The sequence below is a fragment of the Arvicola amphibius genome, chromosome 9 (assembly GCF_903992535.2).
Source record: "Arvicola amphibius chromosome 9, mArvAmp1.2, whole genome shotgun sequence".
NCBI lineage: Eukaryota > Metazoa > Chordata > Mammalia > Rodentia > Cricetidae > Arvicola > Arvicola amphibius.
In genome coordinates, this window is record NC_052055.2 from 74,966,045 (window position 1) to 74,980,650 (window position 14,606).

The window sequence follows — 14,606 nt, forward strand, 5'->3', positions numbered from 1 at the left end:
GTACTAGTTGGTTCTTATACTATAATTCATACTGACCAAAACTGACTTGGAAGGAGGAAAGGTTGGTTGGGCTCACATGTCCTAGCAGTCCATCATTGAGGGAAATCAGAGCAGGACTCAAAGCAGGAATAGAGGCGAGAAACCATGGGGTAAAGCAGCTTACTGGCTTGCTCAGTTGGCCTGGTCCCTCTCACATCAGTCAGCAATCAAGAAGATGTTTCACAGACATGACCCACAGGCCAGGCTGGTGGAAGCAATTCCTCAGCTAGCTTCCCTCTTAGGTGATGATAGTTTGTGTCTAGTTGACAAGACTAACCATCACAGGTAATCACAGTTAAACCAGTCACAGTGAGTAATAATGAATTTAACTTAGATTAATTTTATTCATTGTTTCATTTAGTATTTTGGGGGGTGAGGGTATTGGCTTCTTGTTTGTATGCTTTTTTGAGTTAAGATTCTTATGTCGCCCAGGCTAGCCTGGACCTCAAGATCCTCTTGGTAGCTCACTCTGCATCACCTAAACAGTTTTTTTTTTAAAGTTATAAAAGGGGTGAAAGTCTGTTTAATTATTTTTGAAGGTCATGGGGCTAATGAATGGGAAGCTTGTGGGAAATTTCTTGTAATTTGTAATGGCTAATAATTTTATTAGGGTGCTTATTAATTGGTAAATCCAAGACAAGACTTTCCTTAGTGGCAACCTCAGTGTCCTTTAGTTATTACAGTGTAAATGTAAAAGGGAAATATTTTTGTTTTGCTTTTTAAAGCTAAAGATTTATTTTTCTTTTAATTTAATAAATACCTAAAAATGAACTATTTAAAGTGAATTCTAAATAAAATGTTATTTATTACTTAAGTGCTACATACCTTTTCTCTGAATTCTCAACAGTAGCAAAATTTACTAACCTCAAATAGATAATTTTATTAGCATTTTACTAGCATTTTCAAATGAAATCAAGTGAACAATCCGTTAATTTATAAGATTAATAAAAAGCTAAAAAGTAAGCCTTTAAGTTTTTTGTTTTGGGAGGGAAATAATTGCAATCTTGAGCCTTTCTTTGGAAGTTTTGGTTCCCAGTGTTTGTATTGTGGAGGATACTGACTGAGCAGGTACTTCAGAAGAAAGGAACTTTGTCCCTATAATTCTCATTTTAAAAAATAGCTTTATTTTATGTTTATGTATGTGCAAGTATGTGTTTATGTGTATATGTGATATGCACACTTCAGCCTGAGAATATCAGAAGAGGGAGCTAGGTCCTCTGAAAGTGGAGTTACGTGTGCTTGATTGAACTGTGTGGGTGTTGGGATCCAAACTTGGGTCGTCTTTAAGAGCAGTAAAGTGCTCTTATCAGCTCTGCCGTCTCTCTAGGACCTATAGTTCTCATTTATATCTCCTTACCTTTTAAAAATTTAAAATATTTCATTATTCACCCAATTCAGCTACATCTCATTTGGTTGGTGAAATCGTTGTTATTTCTCCCGAGATGGTGGTCTTCTCTTCTGCAGGTTCCTGCATATTTTCCTATTTAATTGTGTGTTGGATTTAGGAAAGAGCACCTCTGCTTCCTGCCTTGCCCTTTCCTACCTCTTGGCATTAAGATTTTAGTATGATGGCATATATCTTTAAATACTAGCATTTGAGGTAGAGGCAGATGAATCTCTGAATTTGAGGCCTATCTGGTCTACATCTCAATTTCCAGGGTAGTCCAGGGCTCCATAGTGAAATGCTGCTCCTCCCCCCCCCCCCCCAAAAAAAGATTATAGAGTATAATGAATTAATGGATTAGAGTCTCAGTTTTGTGAAATGGTGTTCTACAGCTTTTTGCTTTTGAGGGACATTGGACTAAGTGATCATAGGTCCCTTTGCGCTCTAAACGTGTATGATGGTACTGAATAACGTCTTTGATTAATGACATTGGCATTAGTATTCTGCCAGTCACAATTCATAACGTCTGCTACGCAGTTTTAATGAGAGTAGTCTTAAAGTAACATTATTTAATAAAGTAGGGAGCACTTGTTATGTTTTAGGGTAATACTATGTTGAAAGGTATGGTTAAAACTGTGAGAAATTAAAGTGAAATTTTTGGAAGATGCATAAACGTATTGGTAGGTTAGTTATCAGTGTATTTTTAACCGTTTAATTCTAATGTCATATGTGCTGCTCTATTTGGGTAGAGAACTCAAGGAAGCATTCATTGAAGGTGGTGTAGGACCATACTCTATGGAGAATTGGTCCTAGTAATCTACGTAAGAGTTGTAACAGTACCTAAATATTTTCATTCAGATAGTAATGAAGTGGTAAAGTTTTTAAATTTCCGTCTTATTTCAGGGTTTGGGTATGGTAGGAGTGATGTAGATGCAATACTCATGAAACCCAAAGCTACAGTATACACATGTAAGAAATCTCAAATAATGCATAATAAAATAAATTGAAAAGTTCCCCTCCAGTTTTAAGGTTTGGTGTTGTTAAGTGTCCATTTTGTAGTTTCAGATCTGGGCTCCAGGACTAAATCACTGCTTTGATGGGTTAACTGCTTCCTAATATAAAAAAGAAGAATGACAATCCCTCCTTGATACAGAAATTTTGTAAGGATTAAGTTTCAGTCTATTAAAGTGGTTATTTTATTTATTTTAGAATTCTATTATTAAATAGATAGTGGATACCTGAGTATATTTATTATTTTAAGATAGTTTTAAAATTAGTGGTTATAGCCAGCCCTCAGGAGGCAGAGGCAGGTGGGTCTCTGTGAGTTCAAGTTAGCCTGGTCTACAAAGCAAGTTCCAGGATAGCCAGGCTGCAACACAGAGAGACTCTGTCTTGAAAAAACCAAAATAATAGGTAGTAGGTAGGTAGGTAGGTAGGGTAGATAGATAGATAAAATATTTTAAAAAATTAATGGCTATTAGGTCTGGAGTGATGGCTTCCAGAGGACCTGGGTTAGATTCCTAGTTTAAACTTGCATAGTGACTCCCAGCTCTCTGTAACTCCAGTCCCATGGGATTCCACTGTCCTCTTCTGGCTTCCATGGACACTGCATACACTCGGTGCCCGGATGTAAATGCAGATTAAAACAGTCATACATCTTTTGAGGAAATTTTTAGATTGTTAATTTTTATATTGCTGAATCTTTAGTTAGGTTACTAAACCTAACTATAAGTACCGTTATAGAGGACTGGGCAAGTGTAAAGGAAAACTTGGTTTAACATCTATTATTCTTGGGCTGGAGAAATAGGCTAGCAGTTAGCAGTACATATTGATCATATAGAGAACCACAGTCCAGTTCCCAATATACATGTCAGGTGACTTACAACCACCTGTAACTTCAGCTCCAGAGATCAACACCATCTTTTGTCCTCCGGGCACTGAATTCATGTGAATTCCCACCTACAGACATTTATTTATATAGACACATAATTTACAAACTAAAATCTTAAACAATCTTCTTTTAGACTTACTTATTTTTGTTTTATGTGTTTCAGTGTTTTGCTCTCATGTATATATCTTTACAAAATATGTGCCTAGTACCTTCAGAGACTAGAAAGGGGCTAGGATCGCCTGGTTCTGGAGTTACAGATGTGTAGGTGCTGGGAATTGAACCTGGTTCTCTGGAAGAGCAGCTAGTGCTCTTAAACACTCAGCTGTCTCTTGAGCCGGAAAAGTAAAAATATTAATTAAAAGCATTATTTTTATTTTAGCTCAAGATAGTTGATAGTGTCCTTTTCTCTTCTAGCCCTCAATTCTGCAGTCACTGGGATCCAGAACCCAGAGTGTGGAGGTGACAAAAACCAGACACTGATGGCAAGAGTAAAGGTAAGCTCTGCACAAAGCACTCTGGTATAAATACGCTCATAGTGCTCACCACCAGAGGGCTGCTTACACTGTAGTCTTCCCAGAGTATAAATCCTCCTGGTAAAACACGAGGTTGAGAATTCCGGAGTGCTGTGTTCATTTAAGAATCTCTGAAGTTGAAACTGTATTTTGTACATCTCAGACACTGAGTATTATTTGAATGACTTTTCTTATCATTGAGTATAAGTTTTAAAATTATAGTTTAACTTTTAATAGCTTAATAAGTATATTATTTTACATAGAGGCTCAATAAGTATCTGCTGCATTAATCAATTTGTATAAGTCACATTAATATATTCACATTATTTATATTCCTTATTTCAGTTAAAGATATTGTAGAACATTATTTGCTTATGAAGGGAACCAATGAAGATGAACTTACTTTTAAAGAAGGGGAGATAATCTATTTAATAAGTAAGGTAAGGTTTTTGTTGTGAATCATTCATAGAAATATCTTTCAAATTCTTTTAGTACCTGTAGAAGTGTTAGCTTTCAGATGGTTGGGATTTATCTTGATTTGGGGTTCTAGGAACATAAATACAAGCTCTTAAAGCGATTTTATTTTAAAGTTTTATTGTTTGTATTGCTTATAATTTATAGACTAAAACCAGTGATAGGGTCTAGAGAGATGGCTTAGCAGCTAAGAGCATTTGCTGTTCTTGCAGAGAACTAGGGTTCAGTTTCAGCATCCACATGGTTGCTTAGAGTCAGTGTACATCTACTTCCAGGGGACCAGACACCCTCTTTTGACTTCTGCAGGCATCAGGCATGCATGCAGTGCGCGCGCGCACAACACCCCAGTCCCTCCCCCCCCCCGCCCCGCAACACTGCAAAAGAGAGAAAAAAAAAGAGAATGTGGAAAATGTGATACATTAGTGTAACTGCTTGGTTTGTGTTTTAGGACACTGGAGAAGCAGGCTGGTGGAAGGGTGAGCTTAATGGCAAAGAAGGAGTGTTTCCAGATAACTATCGCTGTTCTGATAAGTGAACTAGATAAAGACTTTCCAGTAAGAGTCTATTTGCTTTTAATGATGATGATACTTAACATTTGGTAGATAGTTTTTCAAAAATAGGGTTTTTATATTGCTCAACAAATTTTATAAAATTGTGCATTTAGTAAAATTTGGTTTGCTGTAAACATTTTATTTCAGTCTTGTATTTTGTTCTTGATATTGGCTCTCCGTACTGAAAACCAGCTGTGCCTTTTACCTTTACTGAGTCACAAAAAAAGTTGGGTTTATATAAGTTGAATAGATTCTTAATTTTCTGAATGAGATTTAATGTGATGAAAGAATGTCAGTTTATTGTATGGTATTGTGAAGCTGGGTGCTTGTCTCCTTAGACATGTAATTTTCTGTATGCATTCTCAAGAGAAAACTAATTCACCTCATTAGTACTAGATCTTTTGCCTATTCGTGCCTTGACACTTTCTCCACATGCAAGGTTACTGGAGCTTACCAATTAGAAGGCAAAGCAGTGTGGGTGTACACTGCAAAATAGGCTGTCATCTTCAGTTCAAGCTGATGCAGAGCATGCTAATCTTGTAGTCTTTAATCAAGTAATTATTGGCAATTATATTACAGAAGCTTAGGCTGTCTGAGTTTTTTCCTTTGCTATATTGCATTCAGTGTTTTGGTTCAGCGTCCAGTTTACTTTTATTCTTTCTTTAATGAGCATTTTTCCTGCTTTTATTATATAACTTACTAGTTATTCGTTATTTGGAGCAACACAATTAAAAATGTTAGAAACATTTTTAAGGCACTAAATTAAGTCTTAAAGTTAATTGAAAAGCTTAGAAATGAGGGGAAAGGAGGCCTTTGCTTTTAACTATTTATGAGAATGGATCTTAGGTGTATCATTACTCTTTTATTTTTATTTCTCATATGTACTTTAAGTTTTTAACTTATTCTTTCCTGTTTTGTACATGTAAATATTGATCATATTCCCCTGCTTATCCTCTTTATATCACATCCTCGTCCCCCTTCTCAGCAAATCCTTTTCCATCCCAGAAATCCTTTTATTTTCATTTTTGTTTGTAACCAACTGTATTAATTAAGAATTGACTGTGGATGGGGGTTTTATTTGCTTTAGCCTTGAGGAAGGGCAAATTAACCAGTGGCTCCACCACAGCCAAGAATGACACCTCACAACCCTAGGAACCATTACTGCCTGTAGCTGCTCCTCAGTGGGAGTGGGGCATGATGGGTGCCATGCTGATGGGCTCAGTCCTAGGGAGAGGTCATGGATGAATACCTTCCTCCTATCCAAAAGCCAGCTCTTCACAGATGCCCTACCCACCTCTTGGCTCTTACATTCTTTCTTTCTGCACCTACTTCTTTGTGATTTCTGAGCCTTGATGGGTATGATATACATGGACAACTTAGTGCTGAGTGTTGGAAAGTAGATTATTCTTGGCACTTTATCCTGTTAGGAGTCTTCGCATTATCTATGACTTGCTGAAAAGCAGAAGCTACTCTGTTTTAAGGCAGAGAACACTACTCTATGAGTATAAATAGGAATATTTACAGGACAGTTTTTTTTATCATGTCCGTATAGAAAATGTTATTTGTAGTTTCCCCTCTGGGGCCTATGACCCTCCCACTCCATGTGTTTTGACCAGGTTGGGAGATATTAGGCATGAGTCCCTCTGGTAAAGCAGAAGGCCGCTTGGCTACCTCCATACAGTCCTGCACGATGCACCAGCGGGCACAAGGCCTAACCTTCTGTCCTCGGGTTCCGTGAGCTGGAAGAAGGGGCAAGTTTTTGTTTGGAATCTAAGACTAATTAGATGAAGATGAAAAAATTTTGCTCACCAATATTCTTTACCTGATTAACTTAATTCTTTTTTTTAGAAAAGTATTTGACTAGCTTTTGACCCAGGAATCTTTGTTGTAATAATATTTTTTCAGTGACTTTTCCTAGTTGTTAAGTATTTTATATTCTTGGCAAGCATGAGATGAGAAACAATATAATTTATATGAATTTATTTTTACTTTAAATAACTAATCAGTTTTAACTTTTCCCCATTCAGAAACCAAGAAACCACCTCCTCCTGTAAAGGGTCCAGGTTTGTAAAAAAAAAAAAAAAAAAAAAAAAAAATGCATTGTTGATTACTTTTTCATATTTTTAAGCTACAAAATAATAAGGTTTAATTTAATGTAAATCATTGAATTTTATTACTAGCAAAACCAATTAAAGTTAGTATTAAGGCATTTAGATCTATGCAAAATTAAATGTTCATATGCATTATTCTTCATTAAAAGAACAAATTATATAAAATAAGGATCCTACTTAGGCATGACGGTACATATCTGTAAACCCAGCATTTTAAGATTCTAAGTTCAAGGCCAGCCTGGGCTGTATAGTTAGAACTTGTCTCCAAAAATAAAATAAGGATCTTTGGGATAATTTGAATACTTTAGTAAATAGGAATATTGAATTAATACAAATTATCAAGTTTAAACCTATTTTAAAATGACTTGGCTGAAATATATATTCTACTTATTCTTTTAAATTTTATGTATTTTGTTTTTTTTTTCTGCATGTGCTGGGTACCATGTGCATACAGTGCTTATGGATGCCAGAGGGGCACCAGATCCACCCTACGTTTTGAGTTAAAGATAGTTGAAAGAGCTTGCCACATATGTGGGAGTACTGAACCTGGGTCTTCTGGAGGAACAGCTAGTGTACCTAACTGCTGAGCCATCAGTCCCTCCTCTACTTTGTCTTTCTTGCTAATTTATTTGTTTTGAGGCAGGGTCTCAATATGTAGATCTGGCTAGTGTAGAATTCATTGTGTAGACCAGGCTGACTTAACTCAGAGAGACCTGCCTGCCATAGCCTCTCCATGCTGGGTTTAGAGGTATGTGCCATGACACCTGTCTCCACACTCTACTTTTTTATTCATAGTTTTTGAACAAATGCTTCTTTACGCAAAGTATTCCTAGATACCTAAATATAGTTTGGAGGTATTGTGCATTTCTTTTGCTTTGGGTTTTTGCTTTTGGTTTCTTGAGACCAGGATCTCACAGTGTAGCTGAAGGGGGAAACCTGAGCTAACTAGATAGCTCATGTTAGCCACAAACTTATGATCTGCCTCTACCTCCTGAGTGCTGTAATTTCAGGTGTGTTACTATCATGCCATCCCTATTATATGGTTTGTAACTCAAATAAAGTGTAATGAATATATATGCATTCATAAGATAAAAATGCCAAATCAAGGAACGTTAATGATTTTTCATGTTAATCCAAGTACAGATGAAGAAATTAATTTGAATTCTGATGTTTAATTAAGTACCAGAAATGACCATCTTTTGTTCTTTTCTTATATATTATTTTTTAAAAGTTATTATTCACTTTCTTCCCTACTGCCAGCTCCAAAGCCTGACCTGTTAGCTGCAGAGAAGAAAGCTTTTCCTCTAAAGTCTGAAGAAAAAGGTAAGGCCAATTCCTCCCTTACCCAGCAAATCCTTTCTTTGTGTCTTAAAGAAACATGACCACGATAGATCATTTACACGGTCTTTATGTACTTGTTGGTACTTACTTTGCAGTGCTAAGAGCTTTCTAGGAATGAATATTGTATAAAACTGGTATAAAATTAAATCTTTCATCATACTGATAATTTACATTCATTAAAAAAGTAAATGAACTTTACTGGACGGTGGTGGTGCTTGCCTTTAATCCCAGCACTCAAGAAGGCAGAGGCAGAGGCAGGCTGCAGGAGATTCTCTGTGAGTTCAAGGCCAGCTTGGTCTACAAGAGCTAGTTCCAGGACAGGTTCCAAAACTACAGAGAAACTCTGTCTCGAAAAACCAAAAACAACAACAACAAAAAGAAGTAAATGAATTCCTCAGTAAGATGTAGTATCTGTTTCATATTACTTATAAAAAACTAGGTACTTGATGAAAATTTAAAAAAAATTTAGAATTTAACTATGGAGATTACTAGGTATTTTTTTAATCTCATACATAAATTTGGTAAGTTTTTCCTAGATATCATGTATTTTGTCAAAAAACATTTTATATTTTCGAGTCACAGAAAGCTGAACCAAGGGCTGGCAAGATTGACTCAGTAGGCAAAAGTACATTGCTGCACAAACCTGATGATGTGAGTTTGATTCATGGGACCCCCCGCATCAAGGTTGACTGTGACCTCCACACATGTGCTGTGCCATGTGCAACCCCTATAAGTTCTCTGGCTCATTCTCCTCACTATAAACATTCTGCATTGGCGTAGTGTATTGGTTATGACTGGTGGTTACAATTATAATTGACATGCCATCATCTTTAAGAGTTCTTACAGTTGAATTTACTGTGCATTGTACATTTTGTTGGATGGACAAGTGCGTTGTGACGTGTATCCACCATTCTGTCTTCAGAATAGTTTCACTATAGCTCCTTGTCTGGCTTGTACTTCAAGTTTCACTATTCTGAATGTTCTCTACTCTTAGATTATCCTCCATCCTAACCTTTGGCAGTCACTTTTCCATTATCTGTTTCTATACCTTTGCATCTCCCATTATTTGTAGTATATAATCATTTTTATTTTTTCTTTAATTTACTATATATATATAAAAAATCTACCCATGGTTTTTCATGAGTTGGTAGTTCATTTGCTTTTACTAATGCTTCATTGTCTGTATGTATTGCCTATGTATACTGAGGAATATTTTGATTGGTTCTAAGTTTTTGCGCTTATAAGAAAAGATTTTATAAACATGTATGCAGGTTTAATTTGATCATACATTTTAGTTCATTTAAATAAATATCAATGATGAAATCACTGGATCCTTTGGTAAGGGTATTTTTAGTTTTCTAAGGAACTGCCAACCTATTCCCACATAGTCTCATGTTGTATTCCTACTAGCAGTGAAACTTTGTTTTGTGTCCTCAGCAGTATGTAATGTTTTCTCTGCTTTGTGTTTGTATTCTGGTAGCTGTGTAATGGTGTCACATGGTTTCCACTTTCCTAATGACATCTGATATTGAACATCTTTTCATGTGCTTGACAACTTTGGTGACATGTATGTTAGATTTTTAGTTCATTTTTTACTGAGTTTAAGAGTTCTTTGTTTATTGAGTAGCTACCCTTTATTACATGTGTTTTTTACAAACACTTCTTTTTCCATTGTGTGTCCTATTTCTCTTATAGAACAGAAATTTTATTTATTTTATTTTACTGAAGTTTAAATTTTTTAAGGAAATTATTATGTATGTATATATAATTTGTATGTCAGTGGTAGAGTTGTGCATGTGATTTGAGGACAACTTTTGAGAGTTGGTTCTCTCCTTATCACCGTTGGTTTAAGTTATATTCAAGATCATTTTGATCTTTTCTGTGTTATATTGTAGGAAATTTTATATTTTTGTCTTCACATTTAGGGTTTGTGATCTGTTTTGAGTTTTGTTTAGCTTCTTAGCCTGTCCTAAAGGCATGTTATATGCTGCAGGAAAAAAGTCAGACAGAACCTTGATGCAGAGTTGAAGGCACAGAGTAGACCTTTAGGGTGGGATACTAAGTCAGTTGTGCAGAGTGCCAAAGTATTATGGGGTTCTGCACAAAAGGAGCACTTGGAGATTTGCTTTGGAATTACTGTGAGGCTTTGCCTGTATGATGTGAATCTTGAGAGCTGCCAGGAGGAGGGGAGGTGAAGAATAAGTCATGCTGGTTAAGTTAGATGTGGAGGTCAGAGGAACAGTGAGGAAGGCCATAGTTTCAGGGCAGACATGCTTAGTCAGAGCTGCAGATCTGAGTTCAGAGGGCAAGCAGTTCCAGGTTCCTGTGTTTCGGCAAAGGATTGCATCAGGAACACATGGTTAGAAATAGGATAGGGCAGTTTCTTAAGAAAGGAGAAGGATGCCCAAGAATGGCAGTGGACTAGAGGGAGGGCTAAGCTAAGCTAAGAGCCCTATATGCAATTTCCTTAAAATATTTTTCAGTTATTTTCTAGAGATTCAAATTTAGCTAGCTGTTGCTCTATAAAGGGCTCTTCTTGATTATGAAATAGAAATAGGAAGTTTTGTATTTTTCTCCTGGTGGTATAGGGATGGTTGCTATATTTTGAGGCCATATAAAAATAAACTTTTAGCCAGGCATGGTGGCACAAGGGAGGCACTTGGGAGGCAGAGGCAGAAGGCTGTCTGTGAGCTCAAGTACATCTTGGTTTGCATTGTGATTTCCAGAACAGCCAAAACTACATAGAGACACCTTGTCTTTAACAAAAACAGAACAACAGACTTCTGAATAATGATCAGTAATTTGACAGATTACTTTTTTTAAAACAAGCTCTATTTAAACATTGTAGAATAGAGGTAGTAATACTTATTTGTTTTGATTTAATAAGTGTTTGCCCACATGTATGTATGTGTACTGTATGCATGGCTGGTACCAAGGAGGTCAGAAGAGGGCATTAGATCCCTGGAACTGGAGTCACAGACAGCGAGTTATTGTGTAAGTGCTAGAAACTGTATCTGGGTCCTCTACAAGAGCAGCCAGTGCCCTTAACTGCTGAGCCTTTTCTCCAGACCCTACATTTTATATTTGTTATTTTAAGGTGAAATTTGTTTAAAGAAGGTGTGCTGTGTCTTGTGATACTGATTCAAGTTTATTATTTACCAGCTTCTGATTAAGAGGAAATTTCATAAAATTATTTGTAGGCTTTTATATGCATTATTTTTGAAGACAAATAGTCATTCAGTGCTGGTCCTAAGTTTATTGTTTTCTAATTGTGTCTGTCATACTACTATGTGGATCTGTGCTGTGTAATCACACATGTTCTGTTAAGTATTTGTGCTTCGTACTTGAAAATAAGGAAGTGGATGTGCTGTCTGTCGGATGTGTTTGCTGCCTTTCTTTTGGTGAGGTTGGTTTTAATGAATGCGCTATACAACCATTATAATACTGCTTAAGCATTTTTCTATCAAAAAAGAAATATTTCACTAAAATAGTGTTACTACCTCTAATAGCAAACCAAGGTTGCTAGAAGCATATCAAAAAGCATGTATATTTGTAATCAGGTTTTTAATGAGTTTTGGCTCCACTGGGAAATTTTTTAAAAAAGTTTCTTAGACATGTTAAAGTGCAACTTTCAAACTATGTGCTTATACACATACGCAGTGTGAAGGTTAATATTGATCTTTGCCGGAAAAAAAAACTAAATAGTTTTGACTATTTAAATATTTTTTAATCATCAGATGAAAAATCACTGCTGGAACAGAAACCCTCTAAACCAGCTGCTCCTCAAGTCCCACCCAAAAAGCCCACTCCACCTACCAAAGCCAATAATTTATTGAAGTCTCCTGGAACAGTGTACCCAAAGCGACCAGACAAACCAGTTCCTCCTCCACCACCAGCAGCCAAGTAAGCTTTAACCTGATTTAAAATTAGGTGCTCATTACTCACTTTGACCTGAAGGCCTCTGTTGCCTTTTTAAGTTTAAGTATCTATTTTCCATATATTTATTTCTTTGTAGACTATTAGTTCTTTAAATGTTAATCTTACATCAGGATAAATGAATTCACTTAAACTGTTTTTGCATTTCTGATTTTGTTGTGATTAGTTTTAGGATTAGAAGTCTATGTTCATGCATAGTTTTACAGAACAGATGGAAATTAGTATTATGTTACACAAAAATCTTTAATGTCGTTAAGTCACTATTTTATCTTCAAATAATTTTTGCATGATTTCTCATTTCAGAATTAATGGAGACGTTTCTACTACAGTTTCTTCAAAGATTGAAGCTGAGCCAGTATCAAAACCAAAGCTAGACCCTGAACCATTGCCAGTCAGGCCAAAATCAGTAGACTTTGATGCTTTCATAGTCAGAAATTCCAAAGAAACAGGTAAGCTGGAATGGACAAGATACTGCTTTTAATAAAAGAGTCAGAATGGATTTTAGAAACTAAAAATTTGTGTATGAAATAATGTCAGCTAGTTGAAATAGACTTTAAAATTTTGTAGCTAAGAGTAGAAAATATAAGGTGGTAGAATATAATTCTGTCTGAGCAGGGATTTCTTACTGATGATCAAAAAATGAACAAGATTGACAGGTTTGGTACTTCATTATGTCTTCATAATGTAATGACAATATCTCCTAAATTAGTCAGAGCTGAGTACATTTTGGTGTTAAATATTTGAAAACAAGGGGCCAGAGAGGCCTATGATGGTTATGAGTACTGGCTGCTCCTCCAAAGGAAAAGCTCCTTTCCTTGAATCTACATGACAACTGTCTGTGACCCCGGTGACCTGAGCCCTCTTCTGGCCACCGTCTGCACCTGCATGCACGCTTTTAAGAATGGGATAATAGGTCAGTGCTAGCAAAAATTCATATTTTGTAAAACTTAAATTTTTATCTTCATTTGGAGAAACTTTTGTTATCTGCTAGAAAATATTTTTATCCAACTAGCTTCACTTTTGCTAAATAGTGTTTCTTAAGATTTAGGACTTTTTTGCTATCTTGTGTTGTCCAGGTATAGTTGGAAGGTGGAAAGCTAGAAGCACAGACATCCTGGTGAAGTTCTACCTGCAAAGAGTGTTAGATAGTCATTACCTTATGGTTATGGATATTATTTTGTATAGTATTTTGCATTTCTTTTTAGTTACATTTTTCAAAGGACTTTTTATGTGTTTTTTTTTCTTATTTTTATTGTAGCTCTAGGAAATAGATGCTGTTTCCCCATTTTATTTGTAAACAGGTACAGATACATCAATGTATACATCATGAGTGAGAGAGTGCTGAAGTCCTTGCATGTGGATAAATGTTTAGTGTCATAATAGTCTTTGACTTCAGTGCTGACATTTTATATTTACATTTAAACTTCAATGGTAATTATACTTAGACCTTTTGCCATAATTTTATAAAATATACTATTGAATTTAAAATTTTTCTTCTGTCTTTTCAGTTCATCAATGCAGAGGCTTGTCTGCTTTAAATATTTTGTAAATCCCTTTGTCCTGTTTGCATCCTTCCTTCTTTGGATGATGCTACATTCATTACCAAATATTTGGGAATTGTGATGCTAATTATAGCTTAGAAAAGTTCGCTAAAATATATTGTGTCTTACTTGCTAAAAATTGACTTTATTTACTATTAAATAAAAAATGGCAAAATGATTTAAAATATCCATTATTTCTATAGATGTTAGTAAAATGATAGAATTGTCACAGCTCATATTTTGTTTACTCAAAATATAACCAGAAATATGTTTTCAAAAGTAAGAGTTGAAGAAAATCCAGTTACTTATACAAATTTAATGTTTTAAATAAAAGCATCCATTTGTATTATCTTCAAATTACCCCAATTTTTGTGATCTTTATCACAAAAGTCTTAAATTTGATGGCTGTTTTGGGAGTGGAATTTTCTTTTCATGTTTCTTTGTGACTCTTGACTATATGTTGTATTTGATTTTTAAGCTAGTAGAAGTTTCAAAACACTTTAGATAAAATAAGCTTCAGCTTTTTAAAAAAAAAGACTTTTTAAATATTTCAATTACATATATGTATGTGTGTCTGTGTGTGCATGCTTATGTGAGTTCAGGTTCCCATGGAAGTGAGACAAATCAGCCCCGTGGAGCTGAAGTTGAGGGGTAATGTGTGAGCTGCCTCCTGTGGGTGTTGGGAATAAAACTGTGGTCTTCTCCAAAAGCAGTGCACACTCTTTATTTTGTTGATTGAGACAAGGTCTCTCTGTGTAGCCCTGGCTGTCTTGTAACTTGCTATGTAGACCAGGCTGGCCTCGACCTCATAGAGGTCCACCTGCCT

General features: G+C 35.7%; 1 protein-coding gene across 1 annotated transcript in view; it reads left to right on the top strand.

The window, feature by feature from the left end:
* The window catches only part of LOC119823731 (CD2 associated protein), a 119,141-nt gene that overhangs the window by 86,347 nt on the left and 18,188 nt on the right, over positions 1-14,606 (top strand). Inside the window, 11 exon segments of the mRNA XM_042055758.1 lie at positions 2,327-2,333; positions 3,729-3,779; positions 3,781-3,808; positions 4,172-4,266; positions 4,749-4,817; positions 4,819-4,854; positions 6,034-6,085; positions 6,879-6,914; positions 8,223-8,285; positions 12,041-12,206; positions 12,543-12,688. Coding sequence (XP_041911692.1) covers positions 2,327-2,333; positions 3,729-3,779; positions 3,781-3,808; positions 4,172-4,266; positions 4,749-4,817; positions 4,819-4,854; positions 6,034-6,085; positions 6,879-6,914; positions 8,223-8,285; positions 12,041-12,206; positions 12,543-12,688 — 749 coding nt within the window.